The following is a 24,119-nucleotide window of genomic DNA, read 5'->3' on the forward strand; positions in this document are numbered from 1 at the left end:
ATAGTTTTAAGGAATTAAGTTCTTGACGGAGTTCGGAGTTTGAATGTCTCCTTCATCAAATTATGCTGCCTGTCAGTTAGTACACTAACACTAATTTTGATGTCTTTTAACGTTTGCAAGACTTCTTCCACTGCTAAATTATTATGTTTAACAAAATCCTCATATTTGCTATTTTTTTTTGTTATTTGTTCATTCTGTTTATCAAAGAGTTCTTGGACAAGATCTACTAAGCTGGCTTTTATAGTCTCTAAACCATTTTTATATTTAAACAATTCAAATTATAGGACTCACCTGTATTTTTTTTGTCTTTATGTTTGTCGTCTGATATTCTGCCTCCAGTATAATCTACTGTGCCATGGCAGCGTTTCTTTGTTCTCCCTGCAGTATAGGGAGATAATTAAAAATTATCTTTTATCTAATGCAAAAACACAAGGAATTGATTTACATCAATTCCTTGTGTTTTTGCATTAGATAAAAGTTGCACGGTTGTTTCTGAAAGGCCAGAACATGTCAAGTGAAGATTCCCATGGCATTTCCTACAGATCTTCTTCGCTTGTGCAAAGAAGACCTGTCTACTTGACCACTGTTCAATTTTCTGAACTCAAAATTTGGATTCTTCTTAACTGATTTCGATGAATTTTATATCACTGTCTTTAGCGTGACAAGTAGAATTACTTTGGAACACTTTCAAATTAAAAACAGGAGTTAGAACCACTTTAAAACTACGAAAATGGAAGATCACCTTGTACCCATTCGTATGCCTACACACGCCCTCTCTTGCTAATATGCTAATGATAATGTAGATGACGTTGGTGTAGATGATGAATGTAGTTGAGTGGTGGTGACAGAGAGTTGTAGAGTAGGTGCCCTCCCTTGATGAGTTCTTGGACTCCCTGGAGGTGCTATGTAATAATAATAATAATAATAATAATAATAAAATAACAGAGGACAAATGTCTGCCATAGATTATATAGCAACAAACAAAACAGTAAAACCAATTGAAATATTGGATATTAGAATTCTGCAGACATTGGAAGTGATCATGGGCATTATTGATGGGCAAATTTTGACTTTAGTTAAATATAAATAAAGTGAAAAAGCAAAATAAAAAATAAAAGGAAATAATTTTAAGGTAGAATTATTACAAGAAGAAAATTTAAAAGTACTTTACTAAAATCAACTAAAGAGAAATTAATTGAAAAAGTTATCAGTAATGAAGAAGAAGATACTGAAGACATCTTATTGGGAAAAGTTCAAAACAAACATTAAGCAAGCAGCATATGAAGCACTAGGAAACAAACTGGAAAATGCAAAACAAAATGGACCCTATCCCCCTTAGTATACTGAAGAACAAAATAAGACTCATAATGAAAAAAATATACATTTGGAAGATTACTCTAAAACAGCATTATGACTTTTGCAAAACACAGAAATAAGTTGGAGAATGATCTGAAACCAAAAAAAAAAGAAATTTGAAGGATGATGGTACATGCTCTTTGATTGGAAAAGAACTGAGTTCGATTCTTGTCATGACAAGAGGAATCTTTATGGGGGCTTTCTCAACTGAAAGTGAGATATCTGATCACATATGGGGGCAGCAAGGTTTTTTCCTTCTGCATACAGGCAAATTGGCCATGAGAATGCATACACAATTGACAGACATTATATACTGGTGGTGGGCAGTAGATGGCATCATGTGTGTTGATGTTGGTAGAGTCATGTAGTTGAATGATTAAATAAGGGAGACAGTGAGTTGTAGTGGAGTTGCCCTCTAAATACAGCATTCATAAAAGAGAAGAATGGGAAACTATTTTACCAAATTATATGAATATGAAGAAGTAAAAATGTCAGAAATGCTAAAATCAGAAAACACAGATGAAATTTAAATAAATAATAATTTAATAGAATTAATTTTCACAAAATTGAATAACAGGAAAATCAGCTGGAATTGATGGAATTTATAATCGTCTTCTTTCTGACATGGATTTTAGGCCAGGTGGTGTGTTCCGATCTCATGCCATCTCTTTCTTGGTCGTCCAATTCTTCTTTTTTCCACTCATTTTATATTTATATATTTTCGATAGTCTGTTGTTGTCCATTCAATTTAATTATTCTATCCATTTTTGTTTATATTGTCTTATGTAGTAATTAATTGGTTTTATATTCAGGGATTGTAAAATTTCTTCATTTGTTTTATGGTTCCACTTGGTATATCTAGTTGTTTTTCTGAAAAATTTCATTTCTGCTGTTTGAATTCATTTTTCATCTTTCCTTTTTATGGTCCATTTTCGCTTCCCATATAGTTAAGTTGGTTTTAACAAGATATTATATAGTCTGGTACACAATAAATAACGGAAAAAACTCACATAGAAAGATTATTTATTAGTATAATTTTCGCAAAAAGAAAGAACTACAATACATAACTTCTTCCTTTCTATCTAATGGTTATAAGAATTGCTTCATTAAAAGAACTTTGAGTAGTTTTAATATGTCTTCCTCTTCAAACACAGAGGAAATAACGCGCATTACTATCCCTTATGTACAAGGCATCAGTGAACGTATAGCAAAAGTTTTAAAACCACTGAATATTTTTGTTGCCTTTCGACCGTTTAGAAAAATCTCCACCTTTCTCACTTCTCCTAAGGACAAGCTTCCACATCTTAATCATCCAGATGTCTACCAGATTCCGTGCTCTTTTGGATTATCTTATTTCGGACAAACAGGAAGATCTGCCTCTATTCGGCTAGAACACCAATCTTATATTGAATACTTTAAACCTGAAAAGTCTGGACTTTCTGAACATGCCATCTTCACTAGACACAGAGTTCATTGGAGAAAGACAAGAGTTCTTCACAAAAGTCAGTTTCTCATGGAACACCTTTATAAAGAAACATGTGAAACTCTACTTCATTCTCCTAACTTAAACAGATCTGACGGCTTACGTCTATCCCCTTCATGGGAGATAGTACTTTACAAATCAGCTAATCTTTCCTAACTTTTTATTGTATTAATTTTTTTTATTTTTTTTTTTAGGAAAGTTATTGACCTTTTTAGTTAACCTACACCAGCTACTTAGGTGGCGCTTTTTGGAATTGTCAGTTAGTGTTTAATTTTGAGCTTAATGTACTGAAGATGCCTGTGACACACAGGCGAAAATTATACTAATAAATAATCTTTCTACATGAGTTTTTTCCGTTATTTATTGTGTACCGATATGTCTACTCACGGTTTACCTCTTTTAAAACTTATTATATAGTCTGATTTTAGTGTGTGTTTTTTTACTACGGATGGCTTAAATATATATTTATTATGCCATTTGTATGATAAAGCACATCCCAAGTATTTGAAAGTATTTATTTGTTCTAATATTTTATTATATATCACTATTTTACTTCTTATTGGGTTTTCTCCTTTGAATGCCATTATTTTTGTTTTTTCTTTAGATATTGTCATATTATATTGTTTTGAGATATCATTTAATGATTTTAATAATCTTTGTAAATCATCTTCTGATGTAGCTAATACTATTTGATTATCTGCAAATAGTAGTGTTTATAAGTTTATTCTTCTTCATTTGTGGGGTTATTTGTATACCAAATGGGTTATACTGTTTCCAGATCGTTGTAATTTTATTTACAACAATTTGAAAAGCAGAGGTGAGAGGGTACATCCTTGTCGTACTCCTCTTGATATATCTTTCCATTCTGAGATGTGTTCTAATTTAATTGCTACTTTATTTCCTGTATATATTTCTTGAATGGATTGTAAAAGTTGGTTTGATATATTTAAATCAGTTAATACTGGGCCACAGGGCTCAGTACTGGGACCTATATTGTGTAACCTTTATATCAATGACATTTTTAGTGGATTGCAGGAGGATATTCAGTTGTTTGTGGATGATGCTGGGAAGGGTTATTAGTGTGCAGATGTGGTAGCCCTGCAAGAGGATTTGAATAAGTTAGACCAGTGATTCCCAACCGACATGCCGTGCCACACTGGTGTGCCGCGAAAAATTTAACTGCAAAGTCCTGATTATGGGGCGATGGTACCAGAAGGGTAGGCTGCTGAGTAGTTTCCTTTTCTTTTTATTGCTCTTTTCTAGCTACGCACGTGTGAAGGCGACCTCCCAGAATGTCATAGGCACCATTCCTCCCTCCCTCACATTTTGCATCTACAACTCAGAAGATCATTACTTTGCTTCAGTTCATCTGTTGTGTTGTGAAAGTACCAGTCAAGTGTTTCAAGAGCGTATCATTTTTGTAAGAACTGCATTCAGTATTGCTAAGTGGTCTGCGTAAAACACCTTAGTGGGAATGTCGTATTGCATCTTTTTCTGAATCTGTGTTTTAACAAATGTGATAGTTTGTGGAACATAAGTCGAATTGTTATTATTTGCTGACAAAGACTCTTTTTCCTGTTATCGTCAATCTATAATTCATTTTAGCTGAAGCTATAATGGTCATACAAGAAAGAAGTACCTTCACATGATAAAATAAACACTGGCGAGTTATTTTTTTATTATAGTTAACCATTTTTTCGTAATGTATTTTCTTCGGAATCAAAAGGTATCTGAGATTTTTTTGGACAATGGATGCTGACATTATGAGTTACAAAATGATTAACGTGTAATTTGTATAGCTTAAGCTTGGTAAACGTAGACTTTTTTTCATTAATAGGCATTTTCCTAACACATTTTTGCGTGTTCCAGTATTTTGGATGCCCTAGTTACAATGTCTATTTGATATCCTCGGATGTAGTATTTTTAGTTTCATGTGATTTATATCTTTCTATTCAATGGCTTGTTAATTTGCATATATTTTAATTCTATTAAATTTAATTTTCAGTTACACAAATATTTAAAAAAATCAGAAAAGCCATCAAATTCGCAAGCCCAACAAAGTTAACCAAAGAAAAAGTTTAAGGCACAACATAGTCATAGACTATATAAAGAGGATTATCTGAAATTTGGTTTTGTGTGCTCCGATAATTCTTCTGTGCCTCAATGTCTCATATGCCTGGAAAAGTTGTCAAATGAAGCAATGGTGCCAAGTAAATTACATCGACACCTTTCTACCAAGCATCCTTCGTATATAGATAAGGATTTTAACTATTTTAGACGTCTGCGAACTCAAATTCAAATGCAAAGTTCTTTCATGAGATCAGCCACAGCGGTATTTAATGGAGCTCTAGAAGCAAGTTACAAAGTCGCGAGATTGATAGCTAAAGCCAAGAAGCCTCACACAATTGCCGAATCACTCATTTTACCAGCTTGTGTGGAAATTGTCAAAACTATGCATGGAATCGATGAAGTAAAAGAAATTGAAAAAGTACCGCTTTCAAATAATACGATCAGCAGGTGCATTGAAGACATGTCAGTTAGCATAGAAGGAACACTAATCCAGAAAATTCATGAAGTTAAGAAATTTTCCTTACAGGTTGATGAATCAACAGATGTTAGCAACTGTTGTCAGCTAATTGCACTGGTTCAAATTCCTGATGAGAAAGGGTTGGAAGAGCATTACTTATTCTGCAAAGAACTTCAGAAACAAACAATTAGGAAGGAAATCTTTAAAGTGATCAATGAATACTTGGATACAAACAAAATTTCATGGAAAAATTGCATAAGTTTATATACTGATGGTGCAGCTGCAATGACAGGAAGGGTCAGAGACTTTGCGTCCAAAGTTCGGTCTGAAAACCCTGATGTTCAAATAATACACTGCTTTATTCCTAGAGAAGCTCTTATGTCAAATAGTTTACCTCTAGAATTAAAGTCCACACTTAATGACATTATAAAAATGGTGAATTTGATCAAAAGTAGACCACTTCATTCGCATCTTTTTTCAATTTTATGTGATGAAATGGGATCAGAGCATCAATCTTTGTTGTTCCATACTGAAGTTCGTTGGCTGTTGAGAGGGAGAGTTCTGTCCAGAGTTCATGAGTTGAAAGAAGAATTAAAAGTATTTTTTGAGGGTAACTCTCAGTATTCAGCTAAGTTGGAAGACAATTACTGGTTGCAAAAAATGGCCTACTTAGCTGACATATTCGAATACCTAAATGAACTTAATCGAAAAATGCAAGGACCGTTTGAGAATATATTAACTTGCACTGACAAAATTAATGGATTCAAAAACAAAATTCAACTTTGGAAAGATGTGGTGAAAAACGGTTCCCTTGAAATGTTTAGTTGGTGTTGTATTTCGAATCCTAAAAAAGAACTACTAGAACTTGTAGATCAACAGCTATGCATGCTTGAGAGAAAGCTTCATCACTACTTTGAATTAACAGAGACAAAGAAATTCGATTGGGTTCGAAATCCATTTGCATCTTCATTAGATCACATGGCATTCAATTTATCATTGAAAGAAAGGGAGGAGTTATTAGACTTAAAAAGTGATCGTACCCTTGAAGTTGAGTTTAAGGATGTTCCATTATCTCAATTCTGGGTAACTGCAAAAAAAGGAGTTTCCATCCATTGGCGAAAGCTATAAACATTCTTTTACCATTTGCTACAACATATATGTGTGACCAAAGTTTCTCTTCTATGCTCACTATCAAGAATTTAAAGAGATCATCATTGAAGGGTCTTGATCATGAATTGCGAGTACCTCTTTCAACCATAGACTCAGATATAAAAGAGTTGTGTTCACAGAAACAAGCCCAAGTACCTCACTGAAATAAGAAGGAAATATATGTATTAACTGTGGCAAAAGAATATTGTAGATATTTATATTAATACTTAAAATGTTTATTTTGTCATTAAATTATTATTATTAGCATATTTATACATAGTCAGTAATTCTTTTATGTATAATTAATTTTACTTTTGTATTTACACATCATAATTTTATAAAATAAGTGTTCTAAAAATTTAATCACTGTTTCACTCAGTCAAATCTGACAGTTTAGTTCATAGATGCGATATAAAAACTATGTCAAATATCAATCACCGAGGATGTATGGATTAGGTATTTTCATTCCATCTGTTTCGTTTATTTCATGCTTATGACTGCATAAGAAGACTTACCTGAAACGAATGTCAAGCTGGAATGTTTATGTATTATAATGCAAAAATATTTGAAAGAAAGATCTTATTAATTGAATCCCTGTATGATATAGAAGAAATTAATCATGTTAATGGAAAAATGTTCCTTCATATTGTGTCGTGAAACCATTTATGCTAGTGAGGTGTGCCGTGACATGATAAAGGTTGGGTAGCACTGAGCTACACAGATGGGCAAATGAATGGGGGTTTGTCGGTTTAATGCAACAAAATGTAAGGGCTCGAGGTTTGGGACACATCGATGGGATGCTGCATACTCTATTGGAGGAGATATACTGGAGGAAGTAGGGGAGACAAGAGATCTGGGGTTGATGATTGATAGAAACCTGAAATTCAAGGGACATATTGCAAAGGTGGTGAAGGTAACACAGAGGATTGCTGCAATAATGAGAAGGACACTGACCTGCAGAGATAAAAGAGTTATCATTCCGTTGTATAAAACCCTGATCAGACCAAACTTAGACTATTGTTCTCAGATTTGGTCCCCAGGATTTGAAGGAGATAAATTAACTGTGGAAAGGGTACAGAGGTAGATAACAAAGACAGTTTCAGGACTGTACAATGTTAGTTATGAGGATCAGCTGAGGGAATGTGGACTGCAGAGTTTGGTGGATAGAAGAAGGAGAGGTGATATGATTGAGACTTTTAAGCTGTTGAGAGGTGGTTACAGGGGTGGCACTGGGGAGTTCTTTCGCTTGGTTGAACAGCGTGAAGGAGTGATTACAAGGGGCCATCTCTGGAAGTTATGAAAATAAAATGTGAGCAAGAGGGTGAGGAGTGGTTTCTTTGCATGGAGAGTGGTAGAACCATGGAATGCATTGCCTGATAGAGTGGTGAGAGCGAGAACGGTCAATGAGTTTAAGGAGTGGTATGATAGACATTGTGTTTCCTAGGAGGGACCTCCCATGATGAGTCTTGATAGACTTTGTGTTTCTTAGGAAGGACCTCCAGCAGAGTCTTTTGACTCCATGGAGGCCTGAATAATAATAATAATATTTTAAACAATTTTGGTCTACTAATTTTATCAAAGGCTTTTTCATAATCAATAAAGGCCACGTGTGTTTCTTTTTGAAATTCTCTTCTCTTTTCTATTAATAATTTTAGAGTAAAAATTGGATCTATGCAGGATCGACCTTTTCGGAAACCGTTTTGTTCTTTTAGTAGTTTGTCCTCTAAAATACTGTTTAGCTTCTCTTTTAATATTCCTGTATTTTTTTAAAAAATGAGAATAAAATATGAACCCCAAAACTATTGAAGAATAAACTTATTGTGCATGACCCTTAAAACATGCACAAAATTATCAAAGAAGAATAAGAATCAAGATAGATATCAGAGAGCTGTGTATGGGCAAGTAGTATCAAGGAAAAGGAAGGTTACAAGTGGTGTTCTGTTAAACTAGGTTAAAATTTAGCACTGGTCCCAGGGCTAAATTTTAACAATGAACAGTAGTTCTAGTATCAAGAAATATGCAACTGCAAATGATATCACAACATAAATATGCAGAAAATTCCTATGAGGAAATGGATCAGACAAGCCAATAAGTCCATGTTTATTTAACATATCAGATTCTCCGATGCTCAGAAGATCAGACCCATTGTAAGAGATCAATGCTAGACAACACAAAGTCTGTTGTAACTTTCAGAGATGGTTCTTTGTCCTTGTTTCTTCCTCTTGTTCCACCATATGAAAAATCTTTCCACTGTCAGTTTGATAATAACCTTTCAACAGCTTGAATGTCTCAATCATATAGTCTCCCCCATTTATCTTCTCTCTACCAAACATCAGTCTATCCACATAACCAACATTGTACAGTCCTGATATATGTCTCTGCACCTTCTCCAAAATTATTTCACTCCCTTCAAATCTCAGTGACCAGATCTGATCAGGGGTTTATGCAATGGAATCACCACTCTTTTATCTCTACTGGTTCAAGTCCTTCTTAATATTGCAGCAATCCTCTATATTACCTTCATCACTTTTGTAATATGTCCCCTAAACTTAAAATTTTTATTGACTATCACCCAAGATGTCTTGCCTCCCCCACTTCTTCTAGTATAATTCCACCAATAGAGTATGTGGCCTGCCATTGGTGAATCCAAATCAGAGGCCACATACTGATATCCCCCTTTCATTTTCCCATCTGTCCAGCTTATTTAATCTTTCTGAACGGCTACCAAATCAACACTATTACTAATAACCCTTCCAAATTTCACATCATCTCCAAATAACTAAATGCAACCTAGTGAGAATATCATTTACATAAAGGTTCCAGCACTGATCCCCATGGAACACCTCTTGTAACCTTCCTTGATACTACTTGCCCATACACAGCTCTCTGATATCTATCTGCCAGCCAATTTCCAATCCAGTTTACTAACCTGCTAGATAATGCCATGTGTTGTAACAACTCAGTAGTCAGACCAATATTAACTTATGCATGTGAAACAAGAATAGAAACATCAAAAATACAAGATAAATGCTACATGCAAAATGAAAATGCTAAGAAAAATAGTTAATAAAAGAAAATTTGATAGAATAAGAAATGAAAAGGTTTATGAAGATTACAACTCATAAAGCAAATGAATAAAAAAAAAAAGGGAAAAGAATAAACATATTATTATTATTATTAACAGCAGATCTCCATGAGGTCTAAAGACTCGTCACGGGATGCAAATGCCCTTACACACTAATTCCATCAAACTGTGCTTGAAACTCATTCAATGTATCTGCATTCACCCCAGTGTTAGGCAAAGCATTCCACTGGCCAACCAAAGAACCTACTCCTTCTACCTCTACTCACACTCTCCTTATACAACTTCCCAGTATGTCCCATTGTTCCATTCCCTCACTCTTTTAGATTCTACGATAAACTTCTTCTGCATTAACTAGGTAGAAATCCTTTACCAACTTAAATGTCTCAATCATATCTCCTCTCCCTCCTATTCATAAGGCTTTTGCAATCTGTCCTCATATCTCACATACCAAAGTCCAGTTACAACTTTAGTGAGTCTTCTCTGGAACTTTCCCTACATATCTTCATCACCATGAAAACTAAGATACCGAATCTGTGTACAATGATTCTTAAGAGGCCTGATCAAGGCCTTATACAATGGAGCCAGAACATCTTTATTTCTACAACTTAAGGTCCTCTGTATCATTGACATAATCTAATGTGATGTGATGTCTTCACAATTTGTGCAGTGTGATCTCTGAACTTCAGATCCTTGTCTACCACCACTCCAAGGTCCCTTATCTCCTCAGCTTTCTCCAAAATTTCCCCACCAAGTGTATACTTTGCAATCCATTGTTGCCTACCAAATTTCAGAACCTTACTCTTGGCAACATTGAATTGACAGGTCTATACTGTTACCCACTCATATAATTTATTCAAGTCATTCTGTAAGGCCACAACATCTGCTTGATTCCTCATCGTTCTCCCAAGTTTTGTATCATCTGCAAACAGTTCTATATCACCAATTAAACCTATCCCAGTATCATTAATATACAAATTCAATATCAGTGGTCCCAAAAACTTATGCACACTACTATTGACTTTCCTCTTTCAAGATATTGGCCCCCATACACAACTTGCTGATAGCTATCCAATATTAATAGAACAGATTCAGAAGAATAGTTAAGTAACCAAGAAACTGGAAATCAAATATGTAAAGATCAATTGATAAACCAAAAATAAAAAAAATAAATAAAATTAAATAGACAGACTGTATACATTGAAGTATTTCATATGTGATGAGTGAAAGCTTAAAGAAGCAAGAAGAAGATTACATTTTGGTAAAATTCATCCAAAACTTCTGTTTTATGATTTAAAAAAAAAAAAAAATATTGACACAAGTCATTCTGTCATTCAGTGATTTGCAGTTATCTAATTATAGATGAATGCGAAATTTGCCAGCCTAGTTGACCAAGTGGTTTGTATATATGCTCTCCAGCAAACAGGCTAGGTGTTCGAATCCCACTTTGTCATGGATATTTGTGATTGTCTTTATGTGGGAAAATGAATTTTATAGTTGTAACTTATAATAAACAAGAAATTATATTCTTTTTTTAATGCTATTTCCCATAATTCAAACCACATCATTAAATTCTCAGTTTTATAGAATTATTAATTTGAATATGGAATCATTTTGCTAATAAACATGCACTTAAACAAAACTGTACCACATGGACATCTTGTATATATCATGATTCCACATTTTATTAAATTCCATCCAGCTGGAGCAGATTTATTGCAGTATATAATTTTGACATTTTATACCCTTTATGCTTCTGCAAAATGATCTGAGAAAAATGAAAATTGAACTGGCTGGACAAATTTTTATAAAGATATAATTACAAATTTTAATAAAATTTGACCACTAATATCAAAAAATAAACTTGCATATAGCTAGATGGACATTTTGTAAAACAAAATGTCCATCTACAAGCTTTTACAAAACTTTTTGCTTTCTGTCTTATGTATGCAAAAAGTTTTGTAAAAGCTTGTGGATCTAACAATTTTTCAGATTTATGTTTATAGGATTTATCTTTATTTTTTCCTTTTTTTTTTAATGTTATATTTGTAACCATCATATCAGTTTGTAAGCATCTGATTTGAGAGAACGTTTTAAGACTTGTCTGATCATTCAATCACAGATCTTTGGACTGTATGCAAGATCAGCCCAAAGCCATTTCAGATGCCATGATAACATACAAACTAATGTTAATAAATTTCAGCTGTATGTCATTTTGAACTGGATGAAAATATTCCCTTTAGGATCACATTGTCATTCATGCAAAAAAAAAAAAAATTCCCAGTAATGTATCTCATTGTTAAATCCTCTTGAAAATTACTCTTTTAAAATATTAAAAATTAAAACACTAATACATTAATATAGTGATACACATTATACTCTAGTAGCAATGTAGTTGTATTACTATAGTAAGGTAATACAAATCGAATTTCCATGGCACAGCTCAGTTGATTTTGATGATGCCCTGTTTGAAAAGACCTGGATTTGAATCCTATCTTGGATGTGAAGAACCTTTATCAGAACTTTTCAATTGAATGTCAGTTAGCTGGTCTCATACAGAGGCGGGAGGGTTTTCCCTTCCTGGAAGCTCAGGTTTTTCGTCCTACAAAACACGCAAACAGGTCAAAAGAACACACTCCATTTACAGACATAGGATACTATGGGAATAAGGACTAACCACTCTATTTGGTCAGATCTGGTTTCAAAAGCCTGCATGGTCTATATATTAGTATAAAACAGGAAGGAAGTCAACATCATCATCCATTGTCAATCTACTGTTGGATGAAGGCTCCAAGATTACCACAAAGCTGTCTATCAATTGCTCTACTTCCCCATGTCACTCCTGCAAATTTGATGATATCATCAATCCACCATCATTTGGGTCAGTGTTGTAGTTGTTTTTCCTCTCGTGAAATCCAATCCAGTATTTCTTTTGTTTATCACTGATCTTGTCTTCAAGTAATATGCTCAGCCCATTGCCACTTCACATATTTCACTCTCCCTTCAGAGACTTTGGTTTGATTTCTCATCCACGTATTCCTTTTGTGATCCAGTCTTTTGACACTAAGCACATTTGAAATAAGGAAGTGATATAAGAACCACTTGAAATAAGGCTAGATAAGGAAGTTGTCATTCCTCTTTATAAGGCATTGATATGCCCATATCTGGATTACTACGCCCAAGTCTGGTCCCTAGGTTTTTTTGGGGAGGAAGCAGTGGAGAGGATTCAGAGGCAAGTGACCAAGATGGTGAGTAGCCTGCAGAATGTTACCTGAGGATAGATTGAAAGTGTATGGATTGCAGAAGTTGGTTGATAGGAGAAAAAAAGGGGATATGATAGAAACATTTAAGTTGCTTAAAAGCTTGTATAGAATAGATACAGGGGAAATTTCAGCACTTGGCTAGAGGGACCAACAAGGGGTTATCCTTGGAAGCGGAATAATGGTGTGGTTAGTAGGTGTGTGAGGACTAGATTTTTTGCTTGGATAGTTGTGAATGAGTGGAATGGATTACTAGAGTCAGTTTTGAGTGCTTTGACTGTTAATGGGTTCAAGGAGAGGTATGATAGATTGTGTCTCCTGCAATGAGTCTTCAGACTCCATGGAGTGCCCATATAATAATAATGATGATGATATTCATCCATTTAACTTCCACTTGATTTACTTTCCTGACTCTAGGTATGCAGTATGCCATTATCTCCCTCAAACACTTCTTTACCACTTCCCAAGTACTATCAACATCCAGCCCTTGCAGTTTTACATGCCATGGACTGATCCGAGCAATCTCCTAAGCTTGTCAATACTTACCAGCCCTGTAATTCCACACGTACCCTGTCTTAACTGAAAATTCCACAAATTAAGCCACCTCCCAGGTCAAGACGATATGATCACTCTCACTAATTGTGGCACCGTGTCATATTCGTTATAGAGAAATTTTCAGATGCAATTACTAGATTGAGCACTCTCAAACCCTTAATATATTCTATTAGATGCTGTCTCAGGTAATTATCCATTAGTAACTGAATAAATTCCATTTCCTTCCTCCCATGCCTCCTCCCAATCTATGTTCATATAGTTCAAATCTTCCATAATAATTACCTGTCTTCCAATCATTGAGTCTGTTGCCAATGCATACTGTCTTCATTATCTTTTCCATTCCCTGGTCTATAGTGGCTTCCAACTGTATATTTTGTTCTGCTGGCCTCTATCTCACAACAGATAGCCTCAAATGTGCTATTTTCACTGTCCTGCAGCAGTTGGACACATACTCTCTTTGGTTGTAGTTCATTGGCTATCATCAGTAACACTCCTCCTCCTTTTCTCTCTATCCTCCCTGAACACACTATGCCCTTCACATTCTATTCCAATAACTATATCATCTTCTGTCAGCATGTCTCACTAATGCTAATAACCTTTGGCCAGAATGAACTAACCAATGCCAAAAATTCGTCCTTCTTGTTCCAAATGCTCTTGGCATTAGCGTACATAAAGTACAAAAGTCCCTTAGGCCCAATGCCTGAAAGATGTTTAGGGCATAAACATCTTTCAGGACTATTTTTACCTTATCACCAGGGGTGGGGAACCTTTTTTCTGCCAAGGACCATTTGGATATTTATAACATTTTTTGCGGGCCGTACAAAACTATCAACTTAAAAATTAGCCTGCTATATTTGGTCAAACATTTAATTAACTCACCTCTATGACCAGAACTTCTCTTTGGTGAGGCGTGTGATATTAGCCAGTATTGATGATGTTGCTACTCGCAACTGCTTTTCCAGGTTTGCGTCAGTCAGTCTGGAGCACAGTCGACTCTTTGCGATGGTCTTTCTTTTCTTTCTCTCCCATAGTTCTAAATGGACCATTGGGTCACTCATGGCTGGTAAGTGATATTCTTTGTTAGTCTCCTCCAATCATCTCGGTCTCTTGTTCTTGATGTCAGTTGAGAAAGGGAGGAATTTGTCCAGCTTTTGATGTTATCAGTCCATTTTAATCGAGATCGGTCTCTAACCCTTGATCCCAGAACAATTCCTTCTAGTGCTTGGTTTGGAATGCCATAACCTTCATGACTATTTCATCTGTCTTCTTCTGATGATTGTCAGAATATTTTCCCTTTTTCTCCCGTCTATTGAATCAATCAGTTTTTGACATTTTCATATTGGTTTCATGAGTGGTATAGAGAATTCTCAAAAGTCTTCTGTAAGATTTCATTTCAAGACAGGAGTCTCCTCTCATCTTCCTCAGTAAAGTCCAGGCCTCACAACCATACAAGAGGATAGAATTCACAAGGTGTCATTTAGTCTATTCTGGTTGGATTGCTATTCGCCAAGGTTGCCTTTGCAGTGGTAAGTTTTGAAAAGAACTTCTCGCAGCAGTAAGTTGTTCCGAACACAGATGCATATTTCACTGCATGTCTCCTTAAAGTGGGAAATTCATCATTGCTTATGTAAAATTTATAGAACTCAAGCAGTGGGAGGTTGTTGTACCTAGCTTTCAGTTCATCATTGCTTTGTAGCTGAAAGATTTCGTATTGTAGGTTATCGGGCACATCAGTTGGTCCCACATTGAACGGTGTAGCAAAGATGTTCAATTCCATTTGTTTACTTTTCACATCCTTGAGTCGTTCATTAAATGCCTAAATTAGTTTCGCGCATTCACATATTCAAGTGTTGTAGAAGGCTTTTGTCCTTCCAGAGTGGAGAAATGCACCACGTTATTCCTTTCAAGTTGCACTTTCCACAGCCTTAATTCAGCTTCAAATCATTTCACATTTGAAAGCAGTGAGCTGAGAAGCTGGATGGGGCCCTGCAGCTTGACGTTCAGCTCTGAGAAGTACTTGGTAATGTCCACCACCTTCTGATCACCCAGCCACTTGCTATCATTGAGTTTCCTGATAGGTTTTCCCTTCATCTCCATGAATTGCTTGATTTCATCCCACAGTACGTAAAACCTCATGAGCATGTTCCCACAACTCAGCCACCGCACTTCACAGTGACAGACAAGATCACCGTGCTCAGACTCAAGTTCATTCAGTAACTCCTTAAACTGGTGGCTATTAAACCCCTCTGCTTTTGACAAAATTTATGCATGACACTACTGTTCACATCATATTGGTGAGCCACAACGACTGTGCACAGAGACTTTCTTGGTGCATGATGCAGTGGCATATAATTAAATCACTTGGATCAAGACTGAGGCGATTCACTTCCTTCTTGACAAATGCAGTTAACCCTTTTTTGCGAGCCAACCATGGCTAGAGTTCCATCTGTAGTACAGCCACTAAACTTTTCAAATGTTAGCTCAAGTTTTTTCATTGATAAAACAAGTCCTCACCTCTTGTAGTGCCATGCATGGCTTCCAGTGACAGCAGTTCCTCTCGTGTGTCAAACTCTGCATTTATCCCACGGACAAAAATGGCCTGTTGAGCAGTATTTGTTATGTCCATTGTCTCGTCACAAGCTAGAGAGAAAAATTGGAAATCTCCTGCAGAATCCTTCAATGTTTTTTCAGTATTTTGTGCTAAGTTAGCAATCCGATTTGAGATGGTTCTGCAAGACAAACTAACACTGAAACAATTTTACTTTGCCTGGTGCTAACAACTCTGCAGCAGCCACCATGCACTCTTTCAGCAACTCTCCCTCTACATGTGGTCTCAGCTTCTTTGCGATTAGCTCATTCACTACATAACTTGTCTGAATAACGTTGTCTCTGTCACAACGAGGCCTAGTGAAAGCAGCTTGTGATTCCAAACTCCACTGAAGAGCACTGATTTTATCCAAATGCATTTGGCCTCCCAATTCATTGAGTTTAGCATGTTTTGAGCAGTAATGATGCTCCAGATTGGCTTTTTTCATTACTGCTAATGCATCGCCACAAACTAGGCACACAGGTTTGCCTTTGACTAAAAAAAAAATAATCATTTGTCCATTTCTCTTGGAGAGATCAACACTCTGCATCAACTTTTCTTTTCTTTGTAGTCGCTATTTGGGATGTCACACCACTTCATTTTTAATAACTATCCAGTGTGTGTGTGTCGCCAGCAACGCAATTGTTTTGCTTAGATCGTTGTTCTAAACCTGCATCTTGGATTTTGAACATATCCAACGTTATTGACTCTCGAGGTTTTCTCTTCGGCATAGCAGCTGACGAGAAGCATACTTGTCTGTCCCGCCACATATTCATTTGTGTCCTGTCTATCCTGTAATGGACGTTCGATGCTTGTCCCTCAAAATTTACGTCATTATTATGATTCACTTAATATAAATTTGTTGCTAAGAAAAAAGCTCCTAAATTTATTGAATTTCAAGTCCTGCCTGCAGTTGCCTTGGCAGGGCCAGACCAAATGATTGCGTGGCTTATACAGCCCGCACATTTCCCACCCCTGCCTTATCACCTGAGGTTAAACAGAGGTTTAACAGTTACTGAGGTTAAAGTCAATTTCACTAGTTTTTTCCATTTGGATTTTTCTATGTCTGCTTCTTATGTATTTTTTTCTTGAAAAAAAAAAAATTTTCATGATATACAGGTTTTCTTTTTTCTGCAATTTCTATCAGCCTGGCTCTCATCTCTCATGCCATATCCAAGATTTTCCATTGAACTTTCATCTGATTGTTGTAATACCGATTATGGCATTAAAGAAAGTTAAAGCGTTACAATTTTGAAATTATGTTTTGCTTTGTTGTAAAGTTGGGATACATCATGGAAAATCTGCAATTCTTTATCAGTATGACCTATTGTTGGTGCATACATTTGGATGATCTTGAGAGTATCTTTAGAGATTTGGACAGCAATACTTGCTATTTGATTAGATATGAGCCCAGCCTGGCTGGCCGAGTGGTTAGCGTGTCTGCTCTCCAGTCAAGAGGCTGCGGGTTCGAATCCTGCCGTGGGCATGGATATTTGTGATTGTATGTGGAAATACTAGTGGTAGCAGTTGGCGGTAGATGGAGTTGGTGTAATTGCGGTCAATTGGTGGATTGTGAGTGGTGGAAGCAGAGCTGAAGAATAGATGCCCTCCCTCGATGAGTCTTTAGACTCCCTGGAGGCAACAAATAATAATAATACTGTCAAATTCTATTATGTTGTTCTTCAATTTTTTGTTAATCATGAATCCAAATCCACTAATTCTTTCCTTACCTTGGCTTCTATAATATAATACAGTATGTCTCCATTTTTTAATTGAAGAATTTCTTTACCATTACATCTTACCTCCACACAGTCCAAGTATGTCCCATTTTAGCCACTTTAGCTCTTCACAGTTAGCCACACTTCACTGCTGAGAGTCCTACAGTTTAAAGTTCCAAGGTCTGGTTTCCAAGCAGCAAAATCTGGTTACCCAGGGATTCTTAGCACCCTCTGTCTTTCTGTTTAACAGCCCGCTGCTATAGGTAGTAGTAACAATCTGGTCTCCGAGGAATGGGACCATTTTAGTCCTGCTTGAGTCATCTTGAAAGATGAATTATTCCGAGGAAGGACGTATACATACTAATACATTAATGCAATTAATTATTATAGCAATACATTTAGGAACATGTAGATTAGTTAAAGCGTATGTGAATATACATATATATAAAGGAAGCAATAAAATGCAATATGATTTAAAATGTAGATGAATGTCATGTACCCTGTATGAGATCCTGATTACTGGAGTCCGAAGTGGCTTAGAAAGTTCACATTCGGTCTCTAGAGCAATGTTACCCTTAACTTGATGATAATGTACAAAGCTGAATTAATAATGTGACATGCAAACGTACTGAAATGATATTATTATTATTATTACCCCAAGACTTTATGGAGTCAAAGACTCATCTGGGAGGTCCTTTTATCACACACACAGCTCATCATATCGTGCCTTGAACACATTCAAACTCCCTGCAGACACCACACTCTTAGGCAATGCATTCCGATCATTTACAGCTCTACACGAAAAAAACCTGCCTCTCACTCCCCTACTCACACCCTCTGGTTGTGATATGATATACTGAATTCATGGTGGTGAATTTTGTTTAGAGATAGTGGGGTAAGGAAAACTGGATACTCAAGTTTTCCACCACATATATAACGTAATATTCAAAAGGCATTTATTTGTGTGTGTGTGTGTGTGTGTGTGTGTGTGTGTGTGTGTGTGGAGGAGGGGGGGGGAGGCCATTCTGAGGTTTTGATTAAGCAGTTTCATATTCAAAAGAGTGCACACTTCTGAGTTGCATTCACAAAATTCTGTGAATACTAACTAGCACCAGGGGAGGGAGAGTAACAACTGCAACCATCTTGTAATCTCTAACACCATATTATTGTCAAAAATAGTGGGCTCCATGGTCAATTTTCTTGAGTTTACAGGATGAAAAATCCACTTGCCTATGCCAGAGATCAACTAACTAACTCAGGAAATGGTTGAAGAAAGGCTTTGAAAAGGTCAGCCTAGAATCGAACTTAGAACAGTCTTGCTTGGGCCTAGTACTACAGATGCGAACATCATTTCTATAGGACTACATAGTCTCTTGTAATAATAACAAGAAGAATAATAACTGTTTTCATAGGATCCTTTTGCTGTTGTCTTACCTTCCAAGAGATCTTGGTCTCCATGCATGCTATAAGTGCAATAGATATAGTGGGATTTTTCAAAGCACAAAATCCCTTTTGGTAGATCCCCCCCCCTCCCAGTTTTGGTACCCTTTCTTAATTAATTAATGCATAATAAATGGAAATTTGAAATTTCACTGTATGTAAATATTAATCAGTCAGTTTTGGAATAGATGGTTTCTGCAAGGAAACTATTTTAAAAAAGGAATAATAAATTTAATTTTGTTTATCTTCTCTTCTAGGTATTGCAGAACTTATTGAAGCCAGACTTCAAGAAAAGAATGTGACAGGTCCTTATGATATAAAGACTAAATAATTTTCTTTCACATATCAGTGATGAGAGATGATAGACTTTTGAGTGCTATTTCATGTTGATTAAATTATCTTTAACAGCATGTTTAATGCATGCAAATTTCAAGTTCATTCAAGTTAAGTGTCATAGATAATGAGATCTTGTCCATTATAGACATTCATTTAGAATCTTTTCATGCATATTCCATACGTAATTGTAATGGCTAAGCATTTTCAATTTAATCTCTTTCTATATTATTCAATTGCATGTAGAGCAATTTTTTTTCTTCTGAAACTGCAATCATAAGAGTTTTTAGTTAACAAATTATTTGTGTGATAAAGTTGTCATTAATAAAGGGTAATATTCTTTGAAACTGGCATGTATAGATCATTTCTGTGTACACCACTGGTTCTGATTTTCCCAAAGAGGAGGGTCGTTCTTTCAATTAACTTTTTTATCTACCAGTGTACTATTGGCTAATAAGTGAAGAAATTAACCAAAATGACTGAGAATCCTTATTTAAGTGAACTGATAGCAATTATACACCTAAAGAAGATATAATAATTTGAAAATTAGTGCACTGATTAGTGGACTCTCATACCTATACAAGCTACTGTTGCTTGACTTCAATTCTCACAGCACAGAATCTCAGTTACTTTACTTGCCATTTCCTATAATTTCTACTACGTTTTTAAAATTTACTGACAATTTTAAAATTCAGAAAATAAAAGTTCAATTTCATAGATGTTCAGAAAAGAAATGCTAGTGTCTGATGATTATGTTGTCAATGCACATGAAAGCACACAAAGTCACTCTTTGTTTTCATTAGTTGAGAGCCTGAAGCATCTTAACCACGCTATCGGCCAGGACGTATATATACGTCCACATTTCCATGGATGTGAAGTGCATGTTAAAATTATAATACCATTGATATTACATTGAAATTTATGATGGATACAAAGCTTTTGAGGGTCCATATTTGATCTTTAATGGCCGGTAAGGTGGTTAACAAGGAAAAGAAGCCACTTCCAAGAAAGTTGGAATTAGATGTTTTAAAGTGTCCATGCATCAAATGGTATATCAAGAGACTCAACTTAGGAAGTTCAGTTCAACTAACTCCAGCACAGTGATACCATATATTACACTTATTCGCTGTCTCTACATCTTTATCTCTCTCATTCACTGTCTCCACACTCATGACACGTGCAGTGAGGATGGATTATCATTTTACTCTTTACTCTATGAATAATAATCTCCATATGATAAAATCTCCTAACCAACTTAAATGTCTTTATTGCAACACATCCATCCCATCTGTATGCATCCATTAAATTCTGCAACTTATGTTCCTTCAGTTCATAACTAACATTCAGTTCATAACAAAAAATAACCTGTTCTGTCGTAAGTAATGGAATGGCCAAGACATTACATAATCTGTTCCAAATACATAGGACAAGAGGACAGCTGTAGAATGCATGTTCTACTGTTCCCAATTTGAAACATATGCCATTTATTGGATTTCTGATTTTCAAGTACTTGCATTTGATAGCATTTGCTTTAAAGTGACTACATGCAATTTTTCCAAGCAAGATCCCTCCTGTTAGGATATTCTTTGAACTTCAGTAAGTTATGAAACAAAGCGCATTGTATTGCCCAGCTACGGAAGTTAAAGAGGTTGTTTAGATTTCTCAATGCCAAGTTTTGTTTTTATTAATGGAAAGAATGTCAATATCAGAAGGTTGTAGCAATCTTAGAGTTAAGCACAGAATGTGTAGATTTTGGGTTTTTATAATCATTTACTCCAAATAGTAGGAAATAAAAACTCCCAGAGAAGGTCTGCATGTGTATAATTAATTTGCAACATTTTATGGATTTTTGAAGCTGTATTGCTTAAATAGCATAATTTTCATACTGGAAGCACAGAGCCTCCATGTTTCTTTAATAGTTGAGAAACTGCTTTTTTAACTTCTTGGTATCATCTGGATCAAAAAAACTTCACAGGTTTACCATATGCTTTTCTTCAGCTTCTGTAATATCTATTATGTGGAACTGAATTGAGAAGATTATGGTTTTAAGTACTCGGCTTTAGAAGAAAAGGTAAGTGGCCCAATTTTCCAGTCTTCTAAGGGTCCAATGTTTTTGTATATAAGTTGATGAACTAGTCATATCTGATAAGTGAAATAAAGGAATTCCAAGTACTTTGAAGCATTCCCTCTGGACTAACCCCTAAAGCTCTTACTTTTAATTTTGCCTTGTCAGCAGCGGCAGTTAATCCACTGATTTTGCTGAATTTTTCCAAAATACCAAAAAGATGTATCCTTTATATATCCTCGACCTAATATATCATCGGCATCTGCTAATACCTTATTTTCCTTCATAGTAGAGGGAACTGTTATAATTTGCACAGCACATGTATTGTCAACTTCCTGAAAGAAAGGTTCAAGAACCACTGCAAAGAGCAGGTGATTAAGAAGGCAACCTTGCTTGACTCCTTTTTTTTTTTTGGAATTTTGACCAGGTCTGATAGGAATCCATCAACTAGTAGGCAGTTAGTTGTATTGGCATAGGCTTGTTTAATAATGAATAGCAGCCTTTCATCCACACCAATTTGCTGGAGAACATGGAACAGAAAGGAATACCAGACATTATCAAATGCTTGAGTAAGGTCTGATAGCAGTGCCATTGGTTGCTTTTTTCATATTAACTAGGTGGAGTAGATCGGGTAGCAGAAACAGATTAAATTCTAATGCTCATTCTGGAACTCCATACACTTGTATGCTTTTAATTTTAAAATGTGTCTCATTCCTACTTTGAGCCTGTTATTGATAATGCAGAAAAATATCTTGTATTCATTTATTAGATAGAGAAACAGGCCTCCAGTTGTTCATCACAGTATTATCTATATTAGGTTTTAGTCGGTATGGCTTTGTTACAGATTCACTTGATATGTGTCCTGTAGAGAGAAAAATAAACAATATAACTAGAATGAAAAGAATAAAATTCTAGGCCTTGCAGTAAAGTTCTATCCCAGAAGACCATCAAGTCGTGGGGATTTTTATGCCTGGCATTCTTTATAGGCTGTAGTAATTTCAGCTTCTGTAATGGGTGTGTTGTAGAAAACCATTAATGTTCTAAGAGTTATAATTTCCCACAGTACTACTGTCTTCAAACAGATTTTTATAGTGTTTCTGAAAGGAGTCAAGGATATGTTGAGTGGTGGACATGTCTTTATCATCAAAGCATATTTGGGTAATAGTCCTTTCTTCGCAGAATTTGGTGAACTGTCTGTTGAAGAATGCAGCTGAAGTGCTATCTGCTAAGTGCTGTATTCTTATTTTAATTTTTAATTATTATAATTATTATCTGCTAAGTTCTACTGTATTCTTATTTTAAAATTTCTTTCTCCCAATTGTTCTTGCCTTTCCACATATGTTGCTGCATTCTACCACTGAACTAGCTTCTCTCTTCATACAGGTCTTTCAACTTGTTTCTTTTGAAGAAAGCTTGTTCGTTTCCCCATTCAGTCATATTTTATTTTACTGCTTATTTGAATTTTAGCTACATATCTCAGTTCCAGGTAACATTATTCCAGTTTGAAGAGAGGGTCTGGAATTGGTTGGGAAATTTGGTGGAAGTCTCCATGGAAAAAAGCTTATCATGTTTTGCTAATCTTTCCTCTCCCATTCTGTTTAAGTGATCATATTACCTGAGATTAGCTTTCCTAGCACATTCCTGAATGCTAACAATGACAAGTTCTTTCTGCCATCTGTTCACTCTGCTAATGTTTCTCAGCACTCTCATATCAGAGAACTTCAGTCTTTGATTAAGTGTTTTATTTCTAACCCAGCTCTCGGATCCGTAAGTTAAAATTGTTGAAAGTTTATTTTTCAGTTGGTTAGACTATAATAAATTTAGTTTAATCCTTTATCCAAATGTGAGCAAACAAAGTTTGCGCCTGAAAATATCTTCAGGATTGGGGTAAGGTAGTACAACACCGGGCAACTCGTACAAAGTTGGACCAAGCTAACATCACTCCTATCTCAGTATCTCCCATAATGCAAAACACATCTCCTTGCGGATATGTATAATGTTATGCATTAAGGGAAGGGCTTGTTTGCTCACACTTGGATAAAGGATTAAACTAAATTTATTCAAGTTAAAATTGGTTTGAACACTGTCTTGTATACAGCTAAGTTAGTGTTTTGACTAATTTTGTTCTTATGAACTGAACCTGTGAAAAAATATGCACCACAAAGGGAATGGCAAATGGCACTACAGATACATAACTAATGACAGAGACAAAATTTCCTTCAGTGAATTTTAATGATGATCTTTAGTACAAAGACATAATGAACATGACACAAACTTACAAGATGGTGACGATATGATGAAACGTTTTGAAATAGTACAGTTATTTTTTCATAAGCAAGTTCCGAAAGTCTTCATTACTCAGTTTGGTTTTCCTATCACCAGTTCCATTTTGAAAGTCTCCACTTCCGTTAGCTGTAGATGGCTTTGGAATAGAAGACTGCGACCTCTGTAGAGCACGAGGTAAGAGTGAAACTTGAGTACGGCTTCTTCCTCTCCTAAGGAAATTGACAAACAATAATAAAGTAAAGAATACACACACACACAGTAAAACCCCTTTTTTACAC

At 35.6% G+C, this 24,119-nt stretch overlaps 2 protein-coding genes across 2 annotated transcripts in view; one reads left to right on the forward strand and one right to left on the reverse strand.

Moving 5' to 3' along the window:
- LOC150095620 (prefoldin subunit 5-like) overlaps positions 1-19,837 on the forward strand; it is a 134,488-nt gene extending 114,651 nt beyond the window's left edge. Inside the window, exon 5 of the mRNA XM_090409918.1 lies at positions 19,415-19,837. Within this exon, the coding sequence (XP_090266044.1) occupies positions 19,415-19,488 (74 nt within the window). The 3' untranslated portion in view covers positions 19,489-19,837. The remainder of the gene's footprint in view (positions 1-19,414) is intronic.
- A 3,931-nt stretch (positions 19,838-23,768) lies between these two features.
- LOC150095621 (spliceosome associated factor 3, U4/U6 recycling protein-like) overlaps positions 23,769-24,119 on the reverse strand; it is a 256,994-nt gene continuing 256,643 nt past the window's right edge. The window contains exon 23 of the mRNA XM_090409926.1: positions 23,769-24,050. Coding sequence (XP_090266052.1) covers positions 23,876-24,050 — 175 coding nt within the window. The 3' untranslated portion in view covers positions 23,769-23,875. The remainder of the gene's footprint in view (positions 24,051-24,119) is intronic.

The sequence above is a fragment of the Typopeltis vanoorti genome, chromosome 20 (assembly GCF_054136105.1).
Source record: "Typopeltis vanoorti isolate ZY-2024b chromosome 20, IOZ_Tvanoo_1.0, whole genome shotgun sequence".
Lineage (NCBI taxonomy): Eukaryota > Metazoa > Arthropoda > Arachnida > Uropygi > Thelyphonidae > Typopeltis > Typopeltis vanoorti.